The sequence below is a fragment of the Emys orbicularis genome, chromosome 6, assembly GCF_028017835.1.
Source record: "Emys orbicularis isolate rEmyOrb1 chromosome 6, rEmyOrb1.hap1, whole genome shotgun sequence".
Lineage (NCBI taxonomy): Eukaryota > Metazoa > Chordata > Testudines > Emydidae > Emys > Emys orbicularis.
Window position 1 is genome coordinate 92,649,619 of NC_088688.1, and position 27,024 is coordinate 92,676,642.

Genomic DNA, 27,024 nt, shown 5'->3' on the forward strand with positions numbered 1-27,024 from the left:
CACTCTCTTTCCATGCTACACTATGGGTGCTCAGCACTTCTGAAAATCAGGTCCCTTTAATAGAGCTGGCAGTAGGTGTTTTGCTATCCATGGTGGGAAACGTTTCTGGCACCCCCTGAGCAACCGAGCCAAAACACAAAAAATGGCAGAGCAGCCAGGCAGTGTGCCCGGATACTGATTGGTGCCCCTGGATGGTGGTGCTAGGGCAACCACCCATATCACCCCCCAGGCTGGCCCTGTCATTCAAGGCATCGCAAGTGGTTACCCTAAAATTGAGGCACTTGAAATCATTAAATCAGTTTTGAAAATTTATCTAAAGAGATTACTAAATTTTTAAGGGTGACCACTGGAGCTACCCACACACAAAAGCCCTGTAAACACTCAAATCCAGGGGTTGTTCCTCACTTTTATCCAAATTTTACTTACTTACTACTGCTACCTGCTATGAGAGTTACTCCTTTATCTCTAGGAACTGAAAATCCAGGGTTCTATGTCCAGTGTTGGAGTCTTATTAAATATACTCCTCCTCCTTTTATTATATAAAAGAATTCAAGTTTATATTCATCTTCCATGGGACATTAATGCTAATCAGTAGTAACAAACATATATGGATGTTAGTTGCAGTGAAATTTGGCAAATTTAATATTAGACTCTGCAAGCATTGTTTCTACCATGTTTTCATGTAATTCCTGCTATCATATGTTACATCAGGCTATAGATGCAAATATCCTTTCACATGGAGAAGGGTCTTTTACACTATTCTGCAATTTCTTGAAAGGTCTATGATCTCAAATTCAGCTCTCCAGCGACACGTGCATTCAGCTTGCATGTCTTCATGCATGTGGTCTCCTTTTTGACTGAGTAGAGCAGGATGAACTCAAAGCCATTTTAGGAAATGAACAATACCACTGTATCTAAGTAGGGGCGAATGTTGTATTAACCTGCCCTGACAATAAAGAATGGGTGAATCAAATGTTACATTGCAAATAACACAAATATTTTTTCACCCATCTAGCCTGCTGCTGACATCAGCAGGCCCTCTATACATTGCCTTGGCATTTCCCCTCCTCACGACCATCAGTGGGAGCAAATAATCCCTGGCCTCAGGCCTGCCGATGGGGGGCGGGGCAAAGGGGGCAATTGCCCAGGGGAATGGGTGATTTAAAAGGGCCCGGGGGCCCCTGGCCGCCAGCACAGCGGGGCTAGGGCAGGCTTCCTGCCCCTCCTCGCTCCATTGCTCCACACCGCTCCTGGAAGTGGCCAGCACGTCCCTGCGGCCCCTGGGGATGGGGTCTCTGCACACTGCCCCCGCCCCGAGCGCCGACTCCTTCAGATGCCCGGGTCTGGGAGAAGTCTGCTGACTCTAGAATACTCCTCTGGTAACTGGCCCCAGACTCCCACTCTCCTGGAGAGGAAGGGAACACACTCACCTCATATTTTCATGGGTAGATGACTGACCTGCTCCTCCCTACTGTTTCTTCATTAGCTGTCCATTGCCTTGCTTCTCCCACCCAGTATCTCACAGGGATAGCTAGTAAACCTGTTTCTGTCCAAACCCTCAGTCTAGCAGTATAACTTTGTCATCCTGCTGCAGTGGGGAGCAGAAATGCCGCTGACTGCAGTGTATACTGGCCCTTGAACTATGGGGCTGAGAGATTCCCTAGAGTGCACGGGGCTAGGGGAATCCTTGAACTCGCAGAAGAACCGTAACAGATTTTGTATAATATGTATGCTTCAAAGATCACATAGTTCACGTCACAGTGCATAGCTCCTACTGTAGTAGTGATTGTCTTGCCATTCCAGGTGCTGAAGTTTGTCATGGTAATAACACTACACATTGTATAGTATTCTTGTTACACAAAATCAGCCTTCTCCCCAGTTTGTCCCCCTCCCCATATGCAGAATCTGAACCTCACAGAACCCCACAAAACATCCCCAATGGGTCAGAAGGAAATGGGTGAGTATGCTGCAGAGCTGAGGCATCCCCACTGGTGCTCCCTGTGCCTGGCTCTACAACTGCAGTCTCCTTTCTGATGTGTTTAACTACTGCACCATAAAGTCCATTCAAGCTCACACACAATTAGAAGATCCCTGCAGTATCTAGATATGGCCAGGATGAGCTGAGATGAAGAAGCAGCCTGAGCAAAGGATTCCCTGCATATAGTTGGTTTAACAACTGGTAGTGTCGGTTTCTTTAAAATTAGCGCATCTGAATATACAATTAGAGTTATAAAGCATTCAGTTTTTCTTGCTCCAGCAGTTATACTGTAACTCATCCTGTCTCCTTTCACAAACTCAGAGTGGATGAACTTTTAAAAAAAAAGGGGGGGGGGGGAGGGTTGTAAACTGAGTTTTGGAGAGCGCATTCAAATAGTCTGCAGAATGACATATGCAACTAGTAGTTTAATTGTTATGCTTTTGGCGTGAGAGCTCATTCTGGCAGTATTCATGAAGTTAGAGAAATTATTTTCATTTACACTAAGGCCCTTTCACACCATTCTGGCAGTGTTCCTAAAAGTGGGTGTAATCTACACTTTTCTTTTAAAAGCATTTTATTTGATTTTACTGTAAATGAGAATCGAGCCCTAAGTATAGAAGATATGGCTATACAAAGCTATACAAAGTTTCACTGGGCAGGAGTATGCACCTGTGTTATTGCATAAAGTGTCCTGAAATATTTTCACCAAATAGAGTGTACCATATCTGTAAATTGTGCTATCTTGCAGGTTGACTTGAAGTGGAATGTGATTGTGTATGCCATAAAATGGCCAGTTTTCAACATTGAAACCCCCCCCAACCAACCAACTAGTCTACATTAGTAAGACAAGTAGGTTAAAGGAGAGAAGTAAATGTGGAAATATAGAATACAAAACTGAACCAGACTCACGACATAGGAGGGCAGAGTTTGCTGTATATTGGAACAGCATAAAAGGAGTGTGGAAACAAACCCCAAGGACTACCCCTGCTGTAAACTGTTGCCCCCAGCAGCATGAAGTTGCCACAGTAGTTCTATGCTGCATGCCTACCACCCTCAGTAGTGGAAAGGGTGTGGCTGGAGAGTGCTGTGCTGCAGTTAATCCCAGATAGTGTGACCCATTACAAACCAGCATAATTAAGAGCAGCCTACTCCTATTGTTCAATGATGCCAGTTTTTACCCTTCTGTCAATTTCCTTTTTCCAATTTCTGGCTCTGTCTTTTCTATGCTGCCCCCATATTTGGAATCATCTTCCAGTCCTAGTTTACAATGACACCACTCTCCTTATTCACACCCCTTCCAAAAACTCATCACTTCCATGATGGCCACGAATCTTGACTTTATAAAGTATAATAAATGAAAATTAAATTTATTCCCGTATCTGGATTGCACAGTAAATCCTTCTTTCTTTGTGTCTTAGGCTATGTATGCACTGCAATTGGAGGTGTGATTGCAGTTCGGATAGGCATATTCACATTAGCATTAATCTAGCTAGCATGGCCAAAGATAGCAGTGAAGATGCAGCAACATGGGCTGTACAAACCTGCCTGGAACCCTGGGCACACACTGACAGTGCTAGCCTTTGCTGGGGTCCATGCCACCGCATCTTCACTGCTAGTTTTAGCCATGCTAGCTAAATTAAAGCTAGAATGGGTATGCCTCCCTGAGCTGCAATCACACCTCTAGTTGTGGTGTAGACATGCTCTTACTATGCTAAAGTACCTTACTGAACTGGAGCCAGAATGTGGTCAGAAAACTCAGGTCAAAGATGTTTTGATGGAAAAACAAGACATTTTGGAGAGTAAAAATAAACAAAGAAAAACCTTCCATTTTCCAACCATCTCTACTCATGGAACACTAGGGCTTGCATAGGGGGCAGGGGAGAAGAGAGGGATCTGGTCTAGACTAAGGCCATTCATTCTCCAGGACTAGACAACCTAAGAATTATGAAAGAGCTTTAAAACACTGGCGTAATTATCACTGCTCCACAGTTGTTAAGTGTTTTCACAGCAAAATTCAGTGTAAACCCTTCTAGTGTTGAGGCATTTTATTACTGCTAATAAAACACATAGTTTACATTTGTTTGTAAAGGTTAAGTTTGGCCCTAAAATTTTAACTATAAGGAAACATTTTATGATGAAGGTGATGGGCTGCCAGATTGTGAGTTGTAGTTAATGGAAGCTGTTGGGTGCTCAGCACCAGGGCCGCCCAGAGGATTCAGGGGGCCTGGGGTCTTTGGCGGCGGGGGGCCCCCGCCGCTGAATTGTCACCGAAGACCCAGAGCGGAAGAAGCTCTGGGGGCCTGGGCCCCACGAGAGTTTTCTGGGGCCCCCGGAGCGAGTGAAGGACCCCGCTCCAGGGCCCCCGAAAAACTCTCGTGGGGGCCCCTGCGGGGCCCAGTGCCCGGGGCAAATTGCCCCACTTGCCCCCCCACTCTGGGCAGCCCTTTTCAAAATCAGTCCACTCAGTTAGGAACTTAAATATAGGCTTAGGAATCTAACCAAGCATTACTGAAAATCCTGGCACTTGCTTTTCTCCGTATAGGACTGCTCACTGTTCAATGAATAATAATGGACGTTTGGGGACCTTTTCAGTCCTTAGTTTAACCCCTCGCCACCAAATAACTAAGAAAAAGGTAGTGTGCCTCTGCATGTAGTATGGGCTGAGCAATTTGCACTAAGATGCTGATGTAGGTTTTTTGGCATATCTGACAGTGAGTGGGATCTCAACTGCAGGGCTGCTGACAAATAAATGCATAGGTAAGGATTATACACTCATCACATATTGGTTTCTGCTTGTTCTAGAATAGAATTAGACGCAAGAATGAGACCCATTCTAGCTGTCCAATCAAGAATGCACTACCTAGCTTTTTTTTTTTTTTTTTTTAAACAGAATGAAAGAATACTGTCAGTTATAACCAAGCAGCAAGAGATAGTTTTGGTAGAGTACAAAGAAGATACTTGAATGTTTGTCATTTGCTCTGACAACTCATGGAAAGCTAAACTCACTCACTAATTGATTTTTTTAAAAGTGTCTACTGAACATTTTCAGAATAAAAGACACAAATGAATTAAAAACAGACAATAGAAAAAGTGATCAATCATAATTATTAGAAAAAGATAAGTATATAGCATTTCAAATTACTTTTTCCATACCTGAAAGATATGAGAGACTAATTAGTAACCAGCAGTTTAATATGTGTTGAATACACAAAAGTACCATCGCATACCGAATATGCAAATTCACCAACTTTCAAGCTTTATATGGATGGATGTAAAGTAATTTGCTCACTGCTGAAACATTTGCTGCAAAATTTCAGTAAGTTGTCATTTCAATAATAAAACATAAGACAAAAACATAGGAGACTGAATCCAACTTTAGAAGAAAAAAGAGAAAAAACTAACACTTGCAAATGACATTTGCAGGGAACTTTAATCAGGTCTTGGAGGCTAGATAAGTCCATGTTAATGACTATTGTCCCTTGAAGGGACACAATAACTAAGGCCTGGTCTACACTAGGAGTTTATATTGAATTTAGCGCCGTTACATCGAATTAACCCCGCACCCGTCCACACCACGAAGCTATTTAGTTCGACATAGAGCTCTCTTAAATTCGACTTCTGTACTCCTCGAAAACGAGAGGAGTAGCGCTAAATTCGAAATGGCAATATCGAATTAGGCTAGGTGTGGATGGAAATCGACGGTAATAGCTCCGGGAGCTATCCCACAGTGCACCACTCTGTTGACGCTCTGGACAGCACTTCGAGCTCGGATGCTCTGACCAGCCACACAGGAAAAGCCCCGGGAAAATTTGAATTCCTTTTCCTGTCTGGCCAGTTTGAATCTCATTTTCTGTTTGGACAGCGTGGAGAGCTCAGCAGCACTGGCAACGATGCAGAGCTCTCCAGCAGAGATGGCCGTGCAATCTAATAGAAAGAGGGCCCCAGCATGGACTGATCGGGAAGTCTTGGATCTCATCGCTGTGTGGGGCGATGAGTCCGTGCTTTCAGAGCTGCGCTCCAAAAGAAGGAATGCAAAGATCTACGAGAAGATCTCTAAAGCCATGGCAGAGAGAGGATACAGCCGGGATGCAACGCAGTGCCGCGTGAAAATCAAGGAGCTGAGACAAGGCTACCAAAAAACCAAAGAGGCAAACGGACGATCCGGATCCCAGCCCCACACATCCCGTTTCTACGAGGCACTGCATTCCATCCTAGGTGCGGCCGCCACCACTACCCCACCACTGACCGTGGACTCTGAGGATGGGATATTGTCCACGGCCGGTTCCTCGTCGGAAATGTTAGCGGACGGGGAAGATGAGGAAGGAGAGGAGGAGGACGAGGCAGTCGACAGTGCTTGCACCGCTGATTTCCCCGACAGCCAGGAGCTCTTCATCACCCTTACTGAGATCCCCTACCAACCGTCCACAGCCGTTACCCCGGACACCGAATCAGGGGAAGGATCAAGCAGTGAGTGCTTTAAACATCTAAACATTTCATTTTAACATAACTGGAATATTTATATTGTTAAGAATGGGCTTTTCATTCACTCATTTAAACACAGAAACTTTTATTTATAACAAAACAGGAATATTAACTATATTAGCAATTTGGTGTTCATGATTTATTTGGCTTAGTCAACTATTGAGTCCTAACTATGTATAAAAAATCAAAAAATGTCCGGATATTCATGATTAGGCCACTACAGGACGCTCCACTCTGTAGTCCCTTATACTGCACTTAAAGGAAAAGACGGTCAATGTGCCCGGGAATGGACAGAGAGTCCTCCTGGGATAGCTTGGCATAGCTCTCCTGGAGGTACCGCTCAAGCATGCGCATCAGGTTCCGTGGCAGGGCGATCTTGTTCGGTCCACCGTGGTAACACACGTTCCCACGCCATGAGTCCATTAAGTAGTCCGGGATCATGGCACGGCACAGCATGGCGGCATACGGCCCTGGCCTCTGCATGGTCTCCCGAAGCATCCTTCCCCTCTCGGTCTCCGAGATCCTCATCAGAGTTATATCGCACATGACGCCCTGCTTTAAATTAGGGAGGGGAATGTTAGTATTGGGACTGCTTTGCAGCCACGCGGTGGAGGCGGCAGAGGGGCAGCATACAGGGAGCTTTCCCGGGGACAGCCGCAAGGTGGTGGGACAGGGGCAGAGCTCATGCTTCCCTGATTGCTGCCAGCAGAGAGTGGCCTTGCATTCAGTGCGAAAGGAGCCCAGTGCTACTATTACATTTTTAAGCTGCCACAAGTCTACGGCTTACCATGTTTTCCTGCAACAAAAGTGGAGGTGTCCTGCCACGCTTCTCTGATCGCAAATGCAAGACCCCAGGCACTGAAGGCGAGGGCCGAAAATTCGACCTTGTCCTGAGTGCGCATGTGAAAGGTCCAGTGCATGGTGTTGTTCACAGAGAAAGACTATGGTCTTTGTTAGCAACTTCATTTATCTGTCTCAGGAATTCACTCCCTTTTTCCCATTCCCACAGACACATCTGCGATTGTCTCCCAACCCAGCCTGGCATCACACTCCCAGAGGCTAGCGCAGATTAGGAGAAGGAAGAGGAAGACGCGTGAAGACATGTTTTATGAACTTATGGACTGCTCACGAGAGCAGGCAGCCCAGACGACACAGTGGAGGGAGAACTTGTCACAAATGCACAGAGCAGTCATGGAACGGGAGGAGAGGTGGCGCCAGGAGGACCAGCAGGCTACTCAAACCCTGCTTGGACTAATGAGGGAGCAAACGGAGACGCTCCGGCGCCTAGTGGATGTTCTGCAAGACCGGAGGCAGGAGGACAGAGCCCTGCTGCTGTCTATCTCTAACCGCCCTCCCCCGCCACCAAGTCCCACACCCCCCTCACCAAAAGTCCAAAGAAGGAGGGGCGGCAAGGGCCGTTAAAACTTTCAGTCAGCCCCTGCACACTGCTGCAGCAATGGAAGGCTCTCGTTCCACAAAGTTTGAAAAGTCCTTTCCTACCCATCTCACACTAGCCCACGTCCAACTTTCCTCCCCCCCCTTTTCATGTGCGGTTCATAATAAAACATCTGTTTCTGTTAAGTACTGTTTCCAAGAGTGTCTTTTAGAGGGGATTCTGTCTGAAGGGGGGGAAGGGGTTTGTTACTGGGACAGGACAGTCACCTTTAGCAGGCTACAGAGGCGGGGGCAGGTCCAGCATCAGGACACATACACAGTGCAGTCACCAGTTACCCTGGTCAGTCTGGGAGGCGGTTTTCATGTTCTGGGGTGCGAGGGGGTTGATCTGTGACTTTGTGGCGGGGGAGGGCAGTTAGAGATCTTATGCCGCGGTCCTTATCCTGGATCACAGAGCCACGCAGCAGGGGGTCTGTTACCCTCCGCCCCCTGCCAGAAAGTCACTTGGCCGACACATACACGCAGTCCCGCCCAGGACTGCTGGCAGGCTGCGTTGAAACAACCAATCCAGCACTGCGGAGCCTGTCATTCCCGGAGTTTAGAAGCATCATTTGCATCAGAACACTAAACCCGCCCCCCGCCACAGTCTGTGTCCCCGGTTTAAAACATTCCCGCGAAAACAGTAAGAAAGAGAACCTTGTTCATTAACAAAACGTAACAGATTTTATTTGTTGGGAAGGTGGTGAAGGGGGTATGTAACTTGGAAGGATAGTCAACAGTAACTGGGTAAAGAAACGGGGGCAGGTTCAGCATCTGTGTCCACAAAGTAAACAGTCACTGGAGACCCTGCTCAGTCAGGAACCTGGCTTTCAAAGCCTCCCTGATGCACAGCGCGTCCCGCTGGGATCTTCTAATCGCCCGGCTGTCTGGCTGGGCGTAATCAGAAGCCAGGCTATTTGCCTCAACCTCCCACCCCGCCATAAAGGTCTCCCCCTTGCTCTCACACAGATTGTGGAGCACACAGCAAGCAGCTATCACAATGGGGATATTGGTCTCGCTGAGATCACAGCGAGTGAGTAGGCTTCTCCATCTCCCCTCCATCTCTCGGCCAAAAGCACACTCCACCACCATTCTGCACTTGCTGAGCCGGTAGTTGAATAGTTCTTTCCCTGAGTCCAGTACGCCAGTGTAGGGCTTCATGAGCCAGGGCATTAGCGGGTATGCAGGGTCTCCGAGGATGACTGTAGGCATCTCCACATCCCCAACAGTTACTTTGTGGTCCGGGAAGTAAAAACCTTCCTGCAGCCGTCTAAACAGACCAGAGTTCCTGAAAACCCGAGCGTCATGAACCTTGCCAGGCCATCCAACGTTGATATTAGTAAAACGTCCCCGATGGTCCACCAGTGCTTGCAGCACCATGGAAAAGTATCCCTTTCTGTTGATGTACTGGCTGGCCTGGTGGTCCGGTCCCAGGATAGGGATGTGAGTCCCATCTATAGCCCCACCGCAGTTTGGGAATCCCATCTCGGCAAAGCCATCTATGATGAGCTCCACGTTTCCCAGGGTCACTACCTTAGATAGCAGTAGCTTGACGATTGCCTTGGCTACTTGCATGACAGCAACCCCCACGGTAGACTTGCCCACACCAAAGTGGTTAGCGACGGACCGGTAGCTGTCTGGCGTTGCAAGCTTCCAGAGGGCTATGGCCACTCGCTTCTGGACAGTCAGGGCTGCTCGCATCCAGGTGTCCTTTCGCTTCAGGGCAGGGGACAGCAACTCACACAGTTCGAGGAAAGTCCCCTTCCGCATGCGAAAGTTGCGCAGCCACTGGGATTCATCCCAGACCTGCAGCACTATGCGGTCCCACCAGTCCGTGCTTGTTTCACGGGCCCAGAATCGCCGTTCAACAGTATCCACAAGACCCAGTGACAGCGAGATGTCCTGGGCGCTGGGTCTCATGTTCTCTGAGAGGTCGGAGCTAGTGTCCGACTTCATGCCGTCACGGTGGTGCCGTAGCCTCCTCTCCTGATTTATGTGCAGCTGCCTCTGGTACAGGTGGATGAGAAGCTGCGAGGCATTGAGAACTGCCACAACTGCAGCGATGGTCGCAGCGGGATCCATGCTCGCACTGCTGTGGCGTCCGCGCTGTCAGTAATCAGAAAAGCGCGCGAACTGATTTCCCGCCGGCGCTTTCAGGGAGGGAGGGAGGGAGGGCGGGAGTGACGGACGGATGACGACAGGCGCCCAAAAGCACCCTCGACACATTTTTTTACCCAGAAGGCATTTGGGGCTCGACCCAGAATTCCAATGGGCAGCGGGGACTGCGGGAACTGTGGGATAGCTGCCCACAGTGCACCGCTTCCAATGTCGACGCTTGCCCCGTTAGTGTGGACTCACAAAGTCTCACAAAGTCGAATTACTGTCCTTAGTGTGGACACACACGTTCGACTTTGTAATATCGATTCCACATAGTCGAATTAACTAAAATCGAAGTACTCCCGTAGTGTAGACATACCCTAAGTTAAGTAAAGTCTTTGATACCTCCTATGCTCCACACAAAGAGATATACTTACTGCTTTACTGGCAACAGACATATTCCAAAATAGACTATTTCATGATAGCTAGTAACCTGGTTACCTGTACTATTAATTCCCACATTGTTATATGGGATCATTCCCCAGTACATTTTAACATTTAACAAAACTCTTAGTATAGTACTTAGCTCACACAAAACTAAGGAATACATTAAACAAAACCAGATTTTATATGGCTCTGAATCCATGATGTGAACCTAGAATGTGGGATGTACTAAAAGTCTAAATTAGAGGGAGGATAACACATCACTGCCAAACAAAAAAGGCTAACTGATTTCACAGGAAAACGTAGAGTTAGTTAATGGATATAGTAGACACCCAATCCCCAATTACTGCACATAAAATATGATGTGAATACTGCTAACGAGGCAAGCCCTGAAAATGCTTTATTTAGACAGGCATTACCAGTAGTTAAAGGAACAGATGGGCAATTATTAGCTTACAGGCTCCTACAAAGGAAACTCTAAGACAGTAAGTATTTTACCTGCTCGTGGCATTAATGTTACTACATATAAGGAAATACAGAAAAGGAAGAGGGTAGCTCATGGCACATAAAGAAAGCCGGTACAGCACAGTGGATTACTTTAACTTTTGGTCTGATCAGATTGCCACAAGCAATAGATCCTCAGTGACATGAGTCGGAAAGAGATTGAAGGCTGCAGATACTGCAGCCTGCTTTCTCTAGACTCTTTGCCCTTGAGAGTTGGTGGTGATCATGCTCTGTGAATCAGAACAGCACTTCAAAATTTTATTATTATAATTAAAAACCTTAAATAATGCAGAGCCTGCCTATGTTTCATGATGGCAACCAATATTGATGGGACAGGACTGGCTGTACAGTCTTAAGAGAATGGAAGCAAATCCGTGTCTATTAATAGCCCATGACACTGCAGTTCTCTCTGCCTCAGTAACACTGAACACCATGGGGTGTTTGCCTTTGGCATCCTTCAGCCCCAAATGTAAAGGTGACTTGCAAGGGAAATGTGTCTTTTTGCTCTTTACACAATATACATGATGTAAAGTAACCAGCTGGGCACAGTGGGGTCCAAATAACTGTTTACTAATGATACATATGTAGGGCCTACCTACATATACACACTGATGCTCTGCAGGACTCTAGTGGCTTCTGAACTACAGAAGACAGTGAGGGACACTAAAGGGTCAAAACTATTTAAAGGGATACTACCTAATTCCCAAACACTACAGGAAAAAATTGACTTGCGCTTTTTTTTTTTTTTGCTCCTTTATGATTGACAAAGAAGGTACAAACAATTTTTCCTTTTTTAAAAAAAGTTTTTCATTTTTTTAGAAATGCAGGTCTTATTTGCTCTGGGGCACTCTGTGCTGACTTCAAAGCTAGTAAAATGGTATCATCACAACAAACTGTGAAAGCTGAGCCAAGTGTGAGGGGAAAAGGATTTTTACTCAGGTCTAGTCTGCATTTGGAATAGCCCCAATTCAGTCATCGATGGCTGGCAATCATTGCCACTGCACTGATGCTGACCAGCAAACAAGGACAAGCTGGGGTTTGCACCCGTTGTGGTAATCGGGGTTTACACACTTACAAGGAAAGATAAATTTTGATTAGGTGAATCAGCACAAAGCTGACAATATTTACATTTTGCTTCAGAAGAATGATCTGTTTTCATTACTTCAGTCCATCATTTATTTCCTACCGCTTCCTTTCTGTTAAGGCATATGAAATCAGATGATTCTATGCACTGATGTTTGGCAGTCACTAAACATTATTCACGTATTTGCAGTATTCATCAGCAGCTTTCACATTTACTAGAGTTAGACTGTAAAACAACCACTTTGTAAATTTAAGTCTGTGAAGAATAGAGGCTGAAACTAATTAGATGAGCTCTATTTGGAAACAGGTTTAATAGATGAAGCCCTGCATCTGCATACCTTCTGGAATTTTTTTTAATTCTAGTAAATCAAGCGCCCAATAGCCCACAAACTCCCCACGTGCTCCCTCTTCAACAGTTTTTCATCCCAATTATAACTAATTCCATCCATTAACCAAGTCCCTTTCTCTAATCACTAGTGAACTGTATCTAGTCCCTTTCTAGACAGTTCTACAACTTTCTTATTATTTCCTATTAGGCATAACCATAACCTTTATGTGAAGAATTACTGCAGGTGAATGACACATTATTAGGCAAATCTGAGTAAAATATCATTCTTTTCCTCTAGCTGATTAAGAGGTTTACGTCTGTATACAGGTAAAGTCCAAAATGTTACCAATCTTAGGGAACATTGCACTTTGAAAGATGAATTTTTCAGTGAGCACCAAATAAATTAGATATTTTGGGCCAAATTATCTTTAATGGGCCCTTTGGACATAGTCAAATTTATATCTGCTAGCCAATAAAATTAGTTATGGGGAGATGGGAATAATTACAACTTGGTCTCTGAGGTAAACTAAAATTAATTAAAAAGAACACTGTATTATACTGAATGTCCTATATTCCCAGAGCTCTTGACAGCCTAATAACCACATTTCTCATATTTTAATAAGATTTTCTAAAGCTTTATCAGGGGAAATAGGAAGACGTCAGAAATAATATTACCACCTAGCACTTACATTGACTAGTTACTAGGGCCCAGTCCTGCTCCCCATAGATCAAAGGCTAAATTCTGACTAGCTTCAACAGGAGCAGGCCCTTCATCCTCACAATACCTATGTGAGGTAGCCATACAAGTATTATCATCTCTCCTTTACAGCTTGTGAAACCAAGACAGCAGAGGAAAAGTATCTCTTGCCAAGCTCTCCATTTACACAAGAGAGGGGGGATTTTGCTTCTCAATGTTGAAAATGCATCAGGTAAAATCCTTGCCTCATTGAAGAAATAATTCAGAGTTTTGCTATTTACTTCATTGGGGTTAAGATTTTACCCATCATGGTCAATTTATTTTAAAGTGTATCCTGTATCAAGGGAAAATCCAGAGACCAGATCATAAATGATTTACATAATGGCATAGAAAGTACATTTATAAAGTTTGCGGCCTATACCAAGCTGGGAGGAGTTGCAAATGCTTTGGAAGATAGGATTAAGATTCAAAATGAACTAGACAAACTGGAGAAATGGTCTGAAGTAAATAGGATGAAATTCAATAAGGACAAATGCAAAGTACTCCATTGAGGAAGGAACAATTGCACAAATGCAAAATGGGAAATAACTGCCTAGCAAGGAGTACTGTGGAAAGGGATCTGGGGGTTATAGAGGATCACAAGCTAAATATGAGTCAACAGTGTAACACTGTTGCAAAAAAGGTAAACATTATTCTGGCATGTATTAGCAGGAGTGTTGTAAGCAAGACAATTTGTTCCAGTGCTTAACCACCCTGACAGTTAGGAAGTTTTTCCTAATGTCCAACCTGAACCCCCCTTGCTGCAATTTAAGCCCTTGCTTCTTGTCCTATCCTCAAAGGTTAAGAAAAACTATTCTTCTCCCTCCTCCTTGTAACAACCATTTATGTTTTCAAATTTTGCCACCTCACTGTTTACCCCTTTTTCCAGATCATTTATGAATATGTTGAATAGGACTGGTCCCAGAACAGACTCCTGGGGGACACCACTATTTACCTCTCTCCATTCTGAAAACTGACCATTTATTCCTACCCTCTGTTTCCTATCTTTTAACCAGTTACCAACCCATGAGAGAACTTTCCCTCTTATCCCATGACAGCTTACTTTGCTTAAGAGCCTTTGGTGAGGGACCTTGTCAAAGGCTTTCTGAAAATCTAAGTACATTATATTAACTGGATCCCCCTTGTCCACATGCTTGTTGACCCCCTCAAAGAATTCTAGTAGATTGGTGAGGCATGATTTCCCTTTACAAAAACCATGTTGACTCTTCCCCAACAAATTATATTCATCTATGTGTCTGACAATTTGGTTCTTTACTATAATTTCAACCAGTTTGCCTGGTACTGAAGTCAGGCTTACCGGCCTGTAATTGCTGTGATCACCTCTGGAGCCCTTTTTAAAAATTGGCATCACATTCGCTATCTACCACTCATTTGGTACAGAAGCTGATTTAAATTATAGTAGTTCTGCAATTTCACATCTGAGTTCTTCAGAACTCTTGGGTGAATACCATCTGGTCCTGGTGACTTATTACTGTTTAGTTTATCATTTGTTCCCAAACCTCCTCCTCCTCAGTCTGCGACAGTTTCTCAATACTATCATATTGCACTTTACATGTGGCAAAAGCAGTATCCACTCAATGTCTTGCACAGCATGAGGAAGGAAAATAGCGATAGCAGTGTAAACAGCTACCTTGCATGGACAGGCCTGTTTTGTTTTCTTAGCAAGCACTTCCTAGCTATTTGGATACTGGAAGTTATTGTCAATATCTCCAGGAGTTACAGAACTTAAAGCAATATATAAACTACTGAAAAGAATTGGAATGTTGATTGTCCAGGCAATGACACGGTCTGGTCCTTTTTCTTTAGCAAAAGCTGTTTGAGTTCTGTGCTGAGAAACTGACACATTTGTATGACAAATATGCACTTGTGTTCAACGGAAACCGAATCTGCCAAGGCGACAGCAAAACAGCTCACACGGGTCTCTTTTTAGCCTTTGCAGTCTATAGACAGTGAATTCTGAGTTCACAATAGTAGTTACAAACTCAGCTTACTGATATTTTGGGGGGACTGGTAGGTGGTAAGCATATTATGTGGGGGGGAAATTATGTCACTAACAGAAGTGTTGGGCAGGAACTTGTTTCATGAATAGGGTTCTGTGTCTGTCATGGAAGTTGCGGAAGTCACGGATTCGGTGAATTCCTGCAACCTCTGTGACTTCTGCAGCGGCCAGTGTGGCTGACCCTCGGGCCCTGGAGCCAGCTGCTGAGGCAACCCTGGGGACAGCCACGCCGGCCACTGCTGGAGCAGCTCTGCAGCCATCTGCTTGGGCAGTCTCACAGCCAGCTGCACCAGCCGCTGCTCTGGTGGCCCCAGGGACCACCCCAGCACCTGCCAATGCAGCTGGCCCCAGAGCTCCCCCCTCCCAGCAGCCGCTGGAGCGGTTGCGGGCACCCTGGGGCTCCCCTATCCTGGTGGCGGCCAGAGCGGGGGCGGGCCCTCTGGGACTCCCCTTTTGGCGGGGCCTGAGCAGCAGCAGGCCCCCTGGGGTTCCTCCCCCGCAACGGGCCCCCGGATTTCCCCCTGCAGCACCTCCTCCCAAGATTGAATCATGAGTATTTTTAGTAAAAGTCATGGACAGGTCATGGGGCCGTGATTTTTTGTTTTTTGCCCGTGACCTGTCCATGACTTTTACTAAAAATACTCACAATTAAATCGTAGCCTTATTCATGAATAATTAATTTGGCTCCTCTGAAGCCTGTACAAATTAACCGGATTATATCACTTATTTTGAAAATCCAGGTCCAGTTTCATCCACCACTCAAAGGAGCGAGCCTATTTCACAGCTTGTTTGAAAAGAGAAAAGGGCTTATTTCCTCTTGATAGCTTTTCCTGGAACTCTTGTCACTGACTCAAATTCAACATGATAAAAAATAGAACTCCTCTTTCCTTCCTTCTCCCTCCCATCTCCAGCGCCATAAAATCACCACCACTCTCTCCACCATTTAAAACTCAGGGCATTTTTACTCCTCTCTTTCTTCCCCCCACATCCTGGCTGTTGGGAAATCTCTAAAATCTCCTCTTTCATCTTAATCACTTCTGATAAAAAAAACCCTTGTCTATGTTGTGGCCACTTCTCATCTTGATTCTTGCAACTTCCTTTTTGGTCTCCCTTTAGTGTATCCAAAATAATGTTGCCAAAAAAAAAACAAAAAAAACCCTTATCTGCTGCTGCTCTTGTTTCTCCTCATCTCAAATCCCCTCACTGGCTTCCTCTCACCTTTACACCATAATCATGCCTCCAAGGTTTGGCCAACTTCACTCTTGCCTCCATTGCTGCACTCATTTCCTGGCAATTCCTGCATAGCATTTGATCCTGCACCACTGAAATCAATGGTATTTTTGCCGTGGACTTCAATAAACTCAGGATTGAGTCCCTTACAGCATACACACCTTTGACTGCTGCTTTTATTCCTTCCTACTAATCTTGTCTTCAGCCCTTCTTTTATGCCATCCCTATGCTCAACATTCTCTCACTCACTCTTCAACCACAAGGTGATCTTCCTCTCCTCAGTCAAATCCCTAAGGTCTTTCCATGATAACCCAGCCAAACAACTAAGTTCAACCCAGTTCAAACAAAAATTGAACACAAGCCAAAAGCAAAGACTGTGTGGAGATGATAGAGTAGAGCACTTTGGCAAACATGGGTGGGTTTATTATGGAATGTTAAAGGAAGACTACTTGAGCTTTTGTTTCCTGAACAAAAAATGAGAGAATAAAAAACAAACAAAATAAACAAATGAAAAAAACACCACAACAACCTTGTAGTTAGAGCATATTTGACAGCCAGTTCTGCCACCTTCTGCATTTAAAGCTTGATCCTGCAAATATTTTACTACTAGTTGTAGTACTTACTACTGTGCATTCATAGAAAGTACTCAGAGTTAGAATTTGCAGATTTGGACCCATAATTGGGAAGCACTTAATCCACCATCAAGAATGGGGTGGGAGAGATGATTTACAAAACCTGCAAATGATTATGGGAGAGTTTTATCATACATTTGTTTTTTAGCAGTGTTCTCTATCACATTCTGACTTAATCTTCTATTTCCATTCACATTCTATATAGAAACATTTCACTTAAAATAGAATTTTTATAATCTAGGATTGCAGATAAAAGAGTTTAATAAAATATTCTTACAATTTATTTTCATAAAAAATTAGAAGAAAAACCAAACAGTAGTTGAAGGACTATAACAAACAGCATATTTCTAGTCATACCTGTAATCATGCTTGATATGATCAAGGGTAGAATGATGAGTTTGAGCATTCTCATCAGAACCTCTCCAGGAAATGCAAAGTAGAACTTATCCAGGTTGGAGAGCTTGCCATATTCCCGTACTAGAACTCCTACCCCAATACCTAGAGGGTACATTAAAAACATAACACATATTCAGGATTATGCAGTAGATTGTCATAAATACAGGCGGAGGAGAAGAAAACACAAGTATTATAGAAAATGGATAAAACAAAACCGGCTACCAATTTTATTTTTTCCAAAGTAATGTGACTTTTTAAATGACTCCATGTTAGCAACAGAGATACATACACCTCAGTCTTTTCTCTTGAGATACATACACCCCAGTCTTTTCTCTTTTCCCTTATGGTCAGGTAAGAAATTAATACAATAAATAATAAAATAAAATGTCTACGTTGAGAGGACCACTAATTTAGGCAACCAAATAAGGACACAAGAGCCTAACTTTAAGCATCTCTTTTGGAAAATCTTAGTGTAGGTCTTCTGAGGCTCAGCCCTGTCCCTTAACCAGAAGGCCAGCAGGACTTTGTACAGCTTACTCTATTTACCTCTACCAGGAGGGTTTGCAAATGGAATTTTTAAAAAATTAAACATTTATGACAGTTAATGCTACTGATATATTAAAAAAAAACTAAGATGATCTGATATGTAAGGAATTTTCTAATTTGGTTGCTCCATATCAACTAAAATATATATAAATTAGCAATATTTTAGTTCATACACTCTATATCGTTAGAAAGAAAAACATCATGTGAAAAATCACACAGCATCATTGTAGTCCCTACATTTGTTTAATAATCACCAAGTATTCAATCAACCTAAACCACTATTCAAACCAAATTATGCTTGCATTATTCCACCATTTGAGCCACCCAGAAAATACCAGCCAGTGAGTATAACCAGTGGCTAAAAGAAATTACCAGACACATCTGTATTTATTCTTATCTTTCTCTTAAATGAATTAGGTGATTACTCTGCTTAAAGGAATGAGGTAAAAGATAGTAAATATTACTGAAAACAAATCCTAGTCCAAGAGAGTTAATCCCGCCACTCTGACTGAACAAACCCTTTCTTTTCAATTTTAACCTGGACTAAGAAATGAAAATCAGTGGGCTAGGACACATGTTTACCAATGTTTTGTCAACTATTTAGCTCGTTTCCCTAAATATTTATAGAATCATAGATTCCAAAGCCAGAAGGAACCATTGTGATCAGTCTGACCTCCTGGTCTTACAATTTAATAAAAATGGTAAATAATTTTCTTTTCTTTTTTTTTCCTCACCTTTCCATACCCTCTCTCCACCATAGTTTTTATTTTAAAGGGAATAGTTATATAAGGCAACAACTTTGCAATCACTCTGCACACTTAGGTCCTGGGTCATGCAAAGTGTCAAGAGCCCTAATCTCCAACTGGGTTCAGTTCAGCATTCAGAACCTTGCAGGACTGGCCCAATCCAGCAAACTCTTACTAATGTTAGTTGCCACATTGAAGTTAATGGGACTACTCGCTAGACTAGGCCCAGATTTTTAAAGGTATTCTGGTATTGCTCCACTCACTGTTGCAACACCTAACTGACTTAGGAGCCTAAGTCTCATTTTCAAAAGTGACTTGTCTACACCTAAAATGCTACAGCTGTACAGCTGCGCTGCTGCAGCTGTGCCGCTGTAGTGCTTCAGCATAGACACTACCAACGTGGATGGGAGGGGTTCTCCAATCAACATAGGTAATCCGCCTTCCTGATCGGTGGTAGCTAAATTGACAGGAGTATTCTTCCATTGACCAAGGGCTGTCTACAAGGGGATTTAGGTTGGCTTAACTATGCTGATCCAGGGGTGTGGATTTTTCACATCCCTGACTGACTGAGGCTAGGTCTACACTACAGCGGGGGGTCGACCTAAGATACGCAACTTCAGCTACGTGAATAGCGTAGCTGAAGTGGCGTATTTTAGGTCGACTTACCTGGCTGTGAGGACGGCGGCAAGTCGACCGCTGCCGCGCCGCCATCGACTCCGCTACCGCCTCTTGCCGCGGTGGATTTCCGGAGTCGTCGGCAGAGCCATCAGGGATCGATTTTATCGCGTCTTCACTAGACGCGATAAGTCGATCCCCGATAGACCGATTGCTACCCGCCGATCCGGCGGGTAGTGAAGACGTGCCCTTAGTTAAACCGACCTAATTTTCTAGTGTAGACCAGGCCTTAGGCTCCTAAGACTGATTGAAAGTTTAGGCTTTGAAATGTCTAAGTCACTTTTAGGCTCCTGAGGTCTGGTCTACTCTACAGACCCATACTGGTATAACTACGTTGCTCAGGGGTATGAAAAATCCACACCTCTGAGCGATGCAGTTATACCAACCTAACCCCCCCCCCCCCCCCGTGGTGGACAGCGCTATGTCAACACAGCTACCGCCTCTTGGGGAGGTGGATTAACTATGCCAATGGGAGAGCTCACTCCCCTCAGCTTACAGCATCTTCATTAAGCACTACGGTGACCAGATGTCCCATTATTATTGGGACCATCCAAATATTAGGGGCTTTGTCTTATATATGCAACTACACCCCCCACCCCGAAAAAAAAAGTATTCTGATTTTTCACACTTGCTCTGTGGTCACTCTAAGCTGTGCCAATGCAGAGTTTTAAGTGTAGACTTGCCCTAAGTCAGGTAGGCGGTGCAATAAATAACTTTAAAAATCTAGGCCTAAGTGTATGTCTAAACCAGGGGTCGGCAACGTTTGGCACGCGGCTCGCCAGGGTAAGCACCCTGGCGGGCCGGGCCAGTTTATTTACCTGCTGACACGGCAGGTTCGGCCGATCGCAGCCCCCACTGGCCTCGGTTCACCGTCCCGGGCCAATGGGGGCGGCGAGGAGCCGCGGCCAGCACATCCCTCGCCCGCGCCGCTTCCCGCCGCCCCCATTGGCCCGGGACCACGAACTGCGGCCAGTGGGGGCTGCAATCAGCCGAACCTGCTGCGTCAGCAGGTAAATAAACTGGCCCGGCCCGCCAGGGTGCTTACCCTGGCGAGCCGCATGCCAAACGTTGCTGACCCCTGGTCTAAACTATAAGCTCAGCAGCAGCACAGCTGCAGCTATGCTCGTGTAGCGTAATAGCCACTTAGTGATGGAAGAGGTTTTTTCATCACTCATTAATCCACCTCCTTGAGAGGTGGTAGCTAGATTGATGGAAGAATTCTTCGTCTATACTGGGGCTTAGGTCAGCTTAAATACGTCTCTCAGGATTGTGAATTTTTCACATCCCAGAGCGACATAGCTAGGTCAACCTAAGTTTTAGGTGTAGACCAGGTCTAAGAGTCTGATGTAAAGCCCATTGAAGTAAGTGGATACTTGCAGGATAGGGCCCTTATTTGGTTTGGGACTCTGCTTCTTCTGTGACAGCAATAAGTAAATCAAGATTAATCAGTTGACAAAAATTGTGTACAGAATATTTCCTTGATTCTCTGAAGGTTTGTTTCCAAAGTTATCACATTTCTTTGGGAGCAAAATGGTAGGTTATGGAAAGAAAGGGTGGAGGCGGTTCTGAGGAAGAAGGAGGAGGGAAATGAAAAAATCCAGCTATAAATATGTAAAATATTAAGAACATATTTTTAAAATGTTGCTGCTTATTGGGGTTTCCTTTGCTTTGGCTGTTGCAAGTTCTGCACGTATATATGACCAAGCTCTTTGAAAATTACAGTGAGGTCTTTCTGATCTAAGCACCAGATTTAAAACGCCTTAGCTGGTGTTCTGTATCTTTAGGAAGTGGATGGGGGCAGCACAGAAAGGCACAGCTTTGAGCCACCTTCACCCCATGCAACTAGGCCTGGGAACTTTATGAACTTCTACCTTGTTTATATTGCTTCTAAGTATGTGCAAGTTAACCTTTCAGCCAAATCCTAAGCAACTAAAAAGCTATTCCTGATTTATTTGTGTCAGTGAGCACAGACAGTTTAACTTTCCTGCAACACCCTGAATCTTAACTGCCTTCAAGATATTTGCAATATTATGTAAATGTCCTTCATCCGTGGAAGGAGACACACAAACTCTCTGCTGTTAATCTAAGTGACTAAATGAAATGTGTTGGAAAAGAATTAGTCTGAGTTCTATGTTAATTCCAAAGAAGGCTCTTAAAGCCCTAAGTGTTAAAAAAAAAAAAATTCCTGAATGTGTACTTATCAAGGTAAGTCACTAAGGCCCTGATCTTGCAAATTCCTATGTACTTGTTTAAATTTAGATCCCAGTGTTTTCAATGGAATTACTCACATACCTAAAGTTAAGCACATTTATAAGTGTTTTCAGGACTGGAGTTTACATTTAAAATAAGGTGTAATGCAGGGGTCAGCAACCTTTCAGAAGTGGTGTGCCGAGTCTTCATTTATTCACTCTAATTTAAAGTTTCGCGCGCCAGTAATACAATTTAACGTTTTTAGAAGGTCTCTTTCTATAAGTCTATAATAAATAACTAAACTATTGTTGTATGTAAGGTTTTTAAAATGTTTAAGAAGCTTCATTTAAAATTCAATTAAAATGCAGAGCCCCCTGGATGGGTGGCCAGGACCCGGGCAGTGTGAGTGCCACTGAAAATCAGCTCACGTGCTGCCTTCGGCACGCGTGCCATAGGTTGCCTACCCCTGGTGTAATCAGGGCCGGCTCTAGGTTTTTTGCCGCCCCAAGCAAAAAAAAATTTGGCTGCCCCCCGTCCCAGCCCTGGGCTCCTCGCCGGACCCCCCTGCTGCCCCAGCCCTGTATGCAGCAGTGTGTCTGGCGCTGCGTGGAGCCAGACACGCTGGTCTGAGTGGCACGGTAAGGGGGCAGGAGGGTTGGATGGGGCGGAGGTTCGGGGGGGGGCAGGGAGAAGGGGGGGTTAGATGGGTCAGGGGTTGGGGGGCAGTCAGGGGACAGGCAGCAGTTGGATAGGCATGGGAGTCCCGGGAGTTTGTCAGGGGACAGGTAGGGGGTGGGGTCCTGGAGGGAAGTTGGGGGGGTCTCAGGAGGGGGCAGTTGGGGACAAGGAGAAGGGAGGTTTAGATAGGGGGTGGGATCCTGGGGGGCAGGGGTCCCGAGAGGGGGTGATCAGGGGACAGGGAGCAGGAGGGGTTGGATGGGTTGGGGTTTCTGTGGGGGGCAGGCGGAGGGAGTGGATGGGGGCAGGGTGGGGCTACCCTCCCTCCCCATGGAGTGTCCTATTTTTTGAATGTTAAAATATGTTATCCCTACTCACAGTGCAGCTCTCCATTCACTGCAGCATGAGGTCTCAGCTACCTCACTCCCTCCCCCTCTTTCCTGTTGGTAGTGGCCAAGGGAATGCTGGGAAATGTAGTTCTTACCCTGCTCCAGGGCTGGCTCTATAGGCAGGGAGCTAACCAAGGAACTACAGCTCCCAGGGCCCCCTGTTGGTTCTCAGCTCCCATGCTGGATCCTGCTGCCCCTGCAAATGGGCTGCCCCAAGCACGTGTTTGCTTTGCTGGTGCCTAGAGCCGCCCCTGGGTGTAATGTATATAAAGTACAGCTCCATCATCTATACAAATACTTGTTAATATAGAATGGAATAGGTACAGTCTTGGAGCAAGGTTGGTCTTTAAAAATAATTCTGAAAATCTTAGGGGAAAAGTCTTGCTATTTAACAGATCTGCTTCTTACTTCCTTTACTCTAGGCAGGAGCTCTGGCAGGGGGGCAAATGTGGCTAACTTTTCCAAAATGCCTTCAAGGGGAGAGATGGGAAAAGGAACCATTAGCTACTGATCTCCCACTGTAAGGATAAAGAGGTGCTAGCTAGGGAGTAGGAACTAATGTCAGGCTGAGCCATGAGCTGAAGAGAACCCATCACTTCTGCCACGGAAATGTTCAGTGTTGCTAAGTATGCAATATTTAGGTGAGAGGGCAAATGGAACATTAAGAACTGAGAGTGGCTGGCAGCATTGGATTGGAGAGAAGGGAATGTTAGAGACACCATCTACTTAAAATCTAGTCAGTTTCAAAAAACAGAGTTCAAAGTAGCTTTGGGTGCTAGACTTGCCCTTGCGCCTCCTGGACAATTTTTGTGGTTTCAAAAGCACATTTTCCTATTTTTTAAAATGTGTTTCTCTCCCACATTGCTGCATAAAAGACCAACACAAGCAGGAAAACTGATTAAGGCCTTTGCTCTGCAAAGACAATGGTGCAGGTTGACCCCTGCACTCACACAGAGCCCCACTGACTTCAATCAGGTTCTGCACAGGGCCCAGCCTACGTGCTCTTTCTCCAGGATTGGGTCTAGTTGACTAGACAGGGGGGAAAAGGAAACAGATTATACCCAAAAAGCTGTCAGAGGCACATGGCAAGCAAGTTGAAAAATAGGGAAAATATTTCTTTTCCCTTAATCTCTTTCAGTTACAGTCATCTTAGGTGTTACTTGTAGGAACAGTGACAAAAATGTCTTCGAACAGTGTCTTTTTAATTATTCCAGATGGTGACTTACTCATGAAATAGTTATATATCTGGGTGATTTTCTCCTCTTGATTTCCATGTATTTAATAAGGTTACTGGAAAGTGGAATTGGGTCACCATTCTTAAATTGTTTCCCCTGATCTTCTGCTACCCTCTCCACTTTTTTAGATTCCACTTCTACATGCCATTTTTTCAAATTTTTAAGATGGGGGTGGGGTTTCCTCAGTCTCTCACCCATGTAATTTGTTTGTTTGCTTTGGAAACTCAGAGAGTGCCATAGAAGAGGCTTACCTCTCTCAGCAGGATTTTGAAACAGCTGTGCTGCCACTTCCCTATTCAGCCTACATTCTGACAAGTAAGCAGTAATTAATTCTTAATGACTTGTGTAGCACCTCAAAGCATTGTGGAGTTAAAATAGGACAGCCATTAAAAATGGAGCTAGAAATGCTACACTAGAATTTAGGACCAGGAAGTGAGAAGAATACTTTATTCAATTGAAGTAATGGGGGAATTTTGGTAGGCAGCATATATTTGCCTATGTATTGGAATTTGTGAATCACAGGTTCCGTCCCTTTTTGAGCTGTCATCAGCATCAGTTATGTCAGCACCTCTTTTCTGACTGTGGAATTCTAACCTTAGGAAATTCAATGCAATATAGGAAATGTAGTCTAGTATAGGACAGATTCGTTTACACACCAGTGTTTTAACACTATGTTGATTAGACCTGTTCTGAACAAATTTAGAGAACAGAGTTAAAAATGTCCATGTTATTGCTGTTGCTACCATCTTTGAAACTGAACCAATATTAGGAACAGTAGAAACTTTCTAGTGTAGACAAAGTTTCAGTCTGTTGTGTTTTCTTCTTCTCTCCCGTCTTGTTATTCCACTTCTGCTGCAGTGGTTCCACTTTCTATAAAATACTTGAATAGTCATCGGGCAAGAGGGCATGAGAATTGCTTGATCGCTTGGTTCTTAGGGCACTCCTAAGTACGGACATACTGGGTCAGACCAAAGGTCCATCAAGCCCAGTATTCTGTCCTCTGACAGTGGCCAATGGCAGGTGCCCCAAAGGGAATGAATAGACAGGTTATCATCAAGTGATCCATGCCCTGTCACCCAATCCCAGCTTCTGGCAAACAGAGGCTAGGGACACCATTCCTGCCCATCCTGGCTAATAGCAATTGATGGACCTATCTTCCATGAATCTATCTAGCTCCCTTTTGAACCCCATTATAGTATTGGCCTTCACAACACCCTCTGGCAAGGAGTTCCAGAGGTTGACAGTGCGTTGCGTGAAAAAATGCTTTCTTGTGTTTGTTTTAAACCTGCTACCTGTTAATTTCATTTGGTGGCCCCTTGTTCTTGGGTTATGAGAAGGAATAAATAACACTTCCTTATTTACTTTCTCTATACCACTCATGATTTAATAGACCTCTATCATATCCCCCTTTATTCGCCTCTTTTCCAAGCTGAAAAGTCCCAGTCTTATTAATCTTTCCTTATACGGAAGCCATACTATACCCCTAATCATTTTTGTTGCCCTTTTCTGAACCTTTTCCAATTCCAATATATCTTTTTTGAGATGGGGCGAACACATCTGCATGCAGTATTCAAGGTGTGGGTGTACCATGGATTTATATAGAGGCAATATGATATTTTCTGTCTTATTATCTATCCCTTTCTTGATGATTCCCAACATTCTGTTAGCTTTTTTGACTGCCGCTGCACATTGAGTGGATGATTTCAGAGAACTATCCATAATGACTCCAAGATCTCTTTCTTGAGTGGTAACAGCTAATTTAGACCCCATCATTGTATATGTATAGTTAGGATTATGTTTTCCAATGTGCATTACTTTACATTTATCAACATTAAATTTCATCTGCCATTTTGTTGCCCAGTCACCCAGTTTTGTGAGTTCCTTTTGTAGCTCTTCGCAGTCTGCCTGGGACTTAACTATCTTGAGTAGTTTTGTATCATCTGCAAATTTTGCCACCTCGCTGTTTACCCCTTTTTCCAGATCGTTTATGAATATGTTAAATAGGACTGGGCCCAGTACAGATCCCTGGGGCACACCACTATTTATCTCTCTCCATTCTGAAAACTGACCATTTATTCCTACCCTTTGTTTCCTATCTTTTAACCAGTTACCAATCCATGAGAGAACCTTCCCTCTTATCCCATGACTGCTTATTTTGCTTAAGAGCCTTTGGTGAGGGACCTTGTCAGAGGCTTTCTGAAAATCTAAATACGCTATATCCACTGGATCTCCTTTGTCCGCATGCTTGTTGACCCCCTCTAAGAATTCTAGTAGATTGGTGAGGCATGCTTTCCCTTTACAAAAACCATGTTGACTATTTCCCAACAAATTATGTTCATCTATGTGTCTGACAATTTTTAGGTTACAGATGACAGTTAGTAGTTCTGCAATTTCACATTTGAGTTCCTTCAGAACTCTTGGGTGAATACCATCAGGTCCTGGAGACTTATTACCGTTTAGTTTATCAATTTGTTCCAAAACCTCCTCTAATGACACCTCAGTTTGGGACAGTTCCTTATATCTGTCACCCAAAAAGAATGGCTCAGGTTTAGGAATCTCCCTCACATCCTCAACAGTGAAGACCGATGCAAATAATTCATTTAGTTTCTCTGCAATGGCCTTATCATCTTTGAGTGCTCCTTTAGCATCTCGATCGTCCAGTGGCCCCACTGGTTGTTTAGCAGGCTTTCTGCTTCTGATGTATTTAAGGTGTGGGATGGGGGATGCGGGAGCTCTTGGTTCAATTCCTTGCTCCACTTAATTATTTAAATAAAAATGGAACAGCTTCAACAGGAGATATTGAGTCACCTCTTCCCCAAAATACCCCATAGGCCAATGATTCAGGCACACTTAGGGTTGCCAACCCTCCAGGGTTGGGCTGGAGTCTCCAGGAATTAAAGATTAATTTTAACTAAGATTATGTCATGTGATGAAACCTCCAGGAATATGTTCAACCAAAATTGGCAACCCTAGGCAAACTCCTGTGAGGTAGGAGACTGAAGTTCAAATCCCTGTTCCACATCAAGCAGAAGAAAAAATTGAAGCAAGATCTCCCACATCCCAGTTGAGCACCTATAACTAGTTGGCTAATGGTCATAAGATGTGCTCCTCTCCTCCCCCTTTTGTGACTCAAGCCCTTTATAAATGCACAGGCACAGCACATTTCATTCAACCCAAAATAGACTTTTTTGATTTACTGAT

At 44.4% G+C, this 27,024-nt stretch overlaps 1 protein-coding gene across 1 annotated transcript in view; it reads right to left on the reverse strand.

The window, feature by feature from the left end:
- Positions 1-27,024, reverse strand: part of SLC1A1 (solute carrier family 1 member 1) — an 80,389-nt gene that overhangs the window by 33,683 nt on the left and 19,682 nt on the right. Inside the window, exon 2 of the mRNA XM_065405990.1 lies at positions 17,326-17,466. Within this exon, the coding sequence (XP_065262062.1) occupies positions 17,326-17,466 (141 nt within the window). The remainder of the gene's footprint in view (positions 1-17,325; positions 17,467-27,024) is intronic.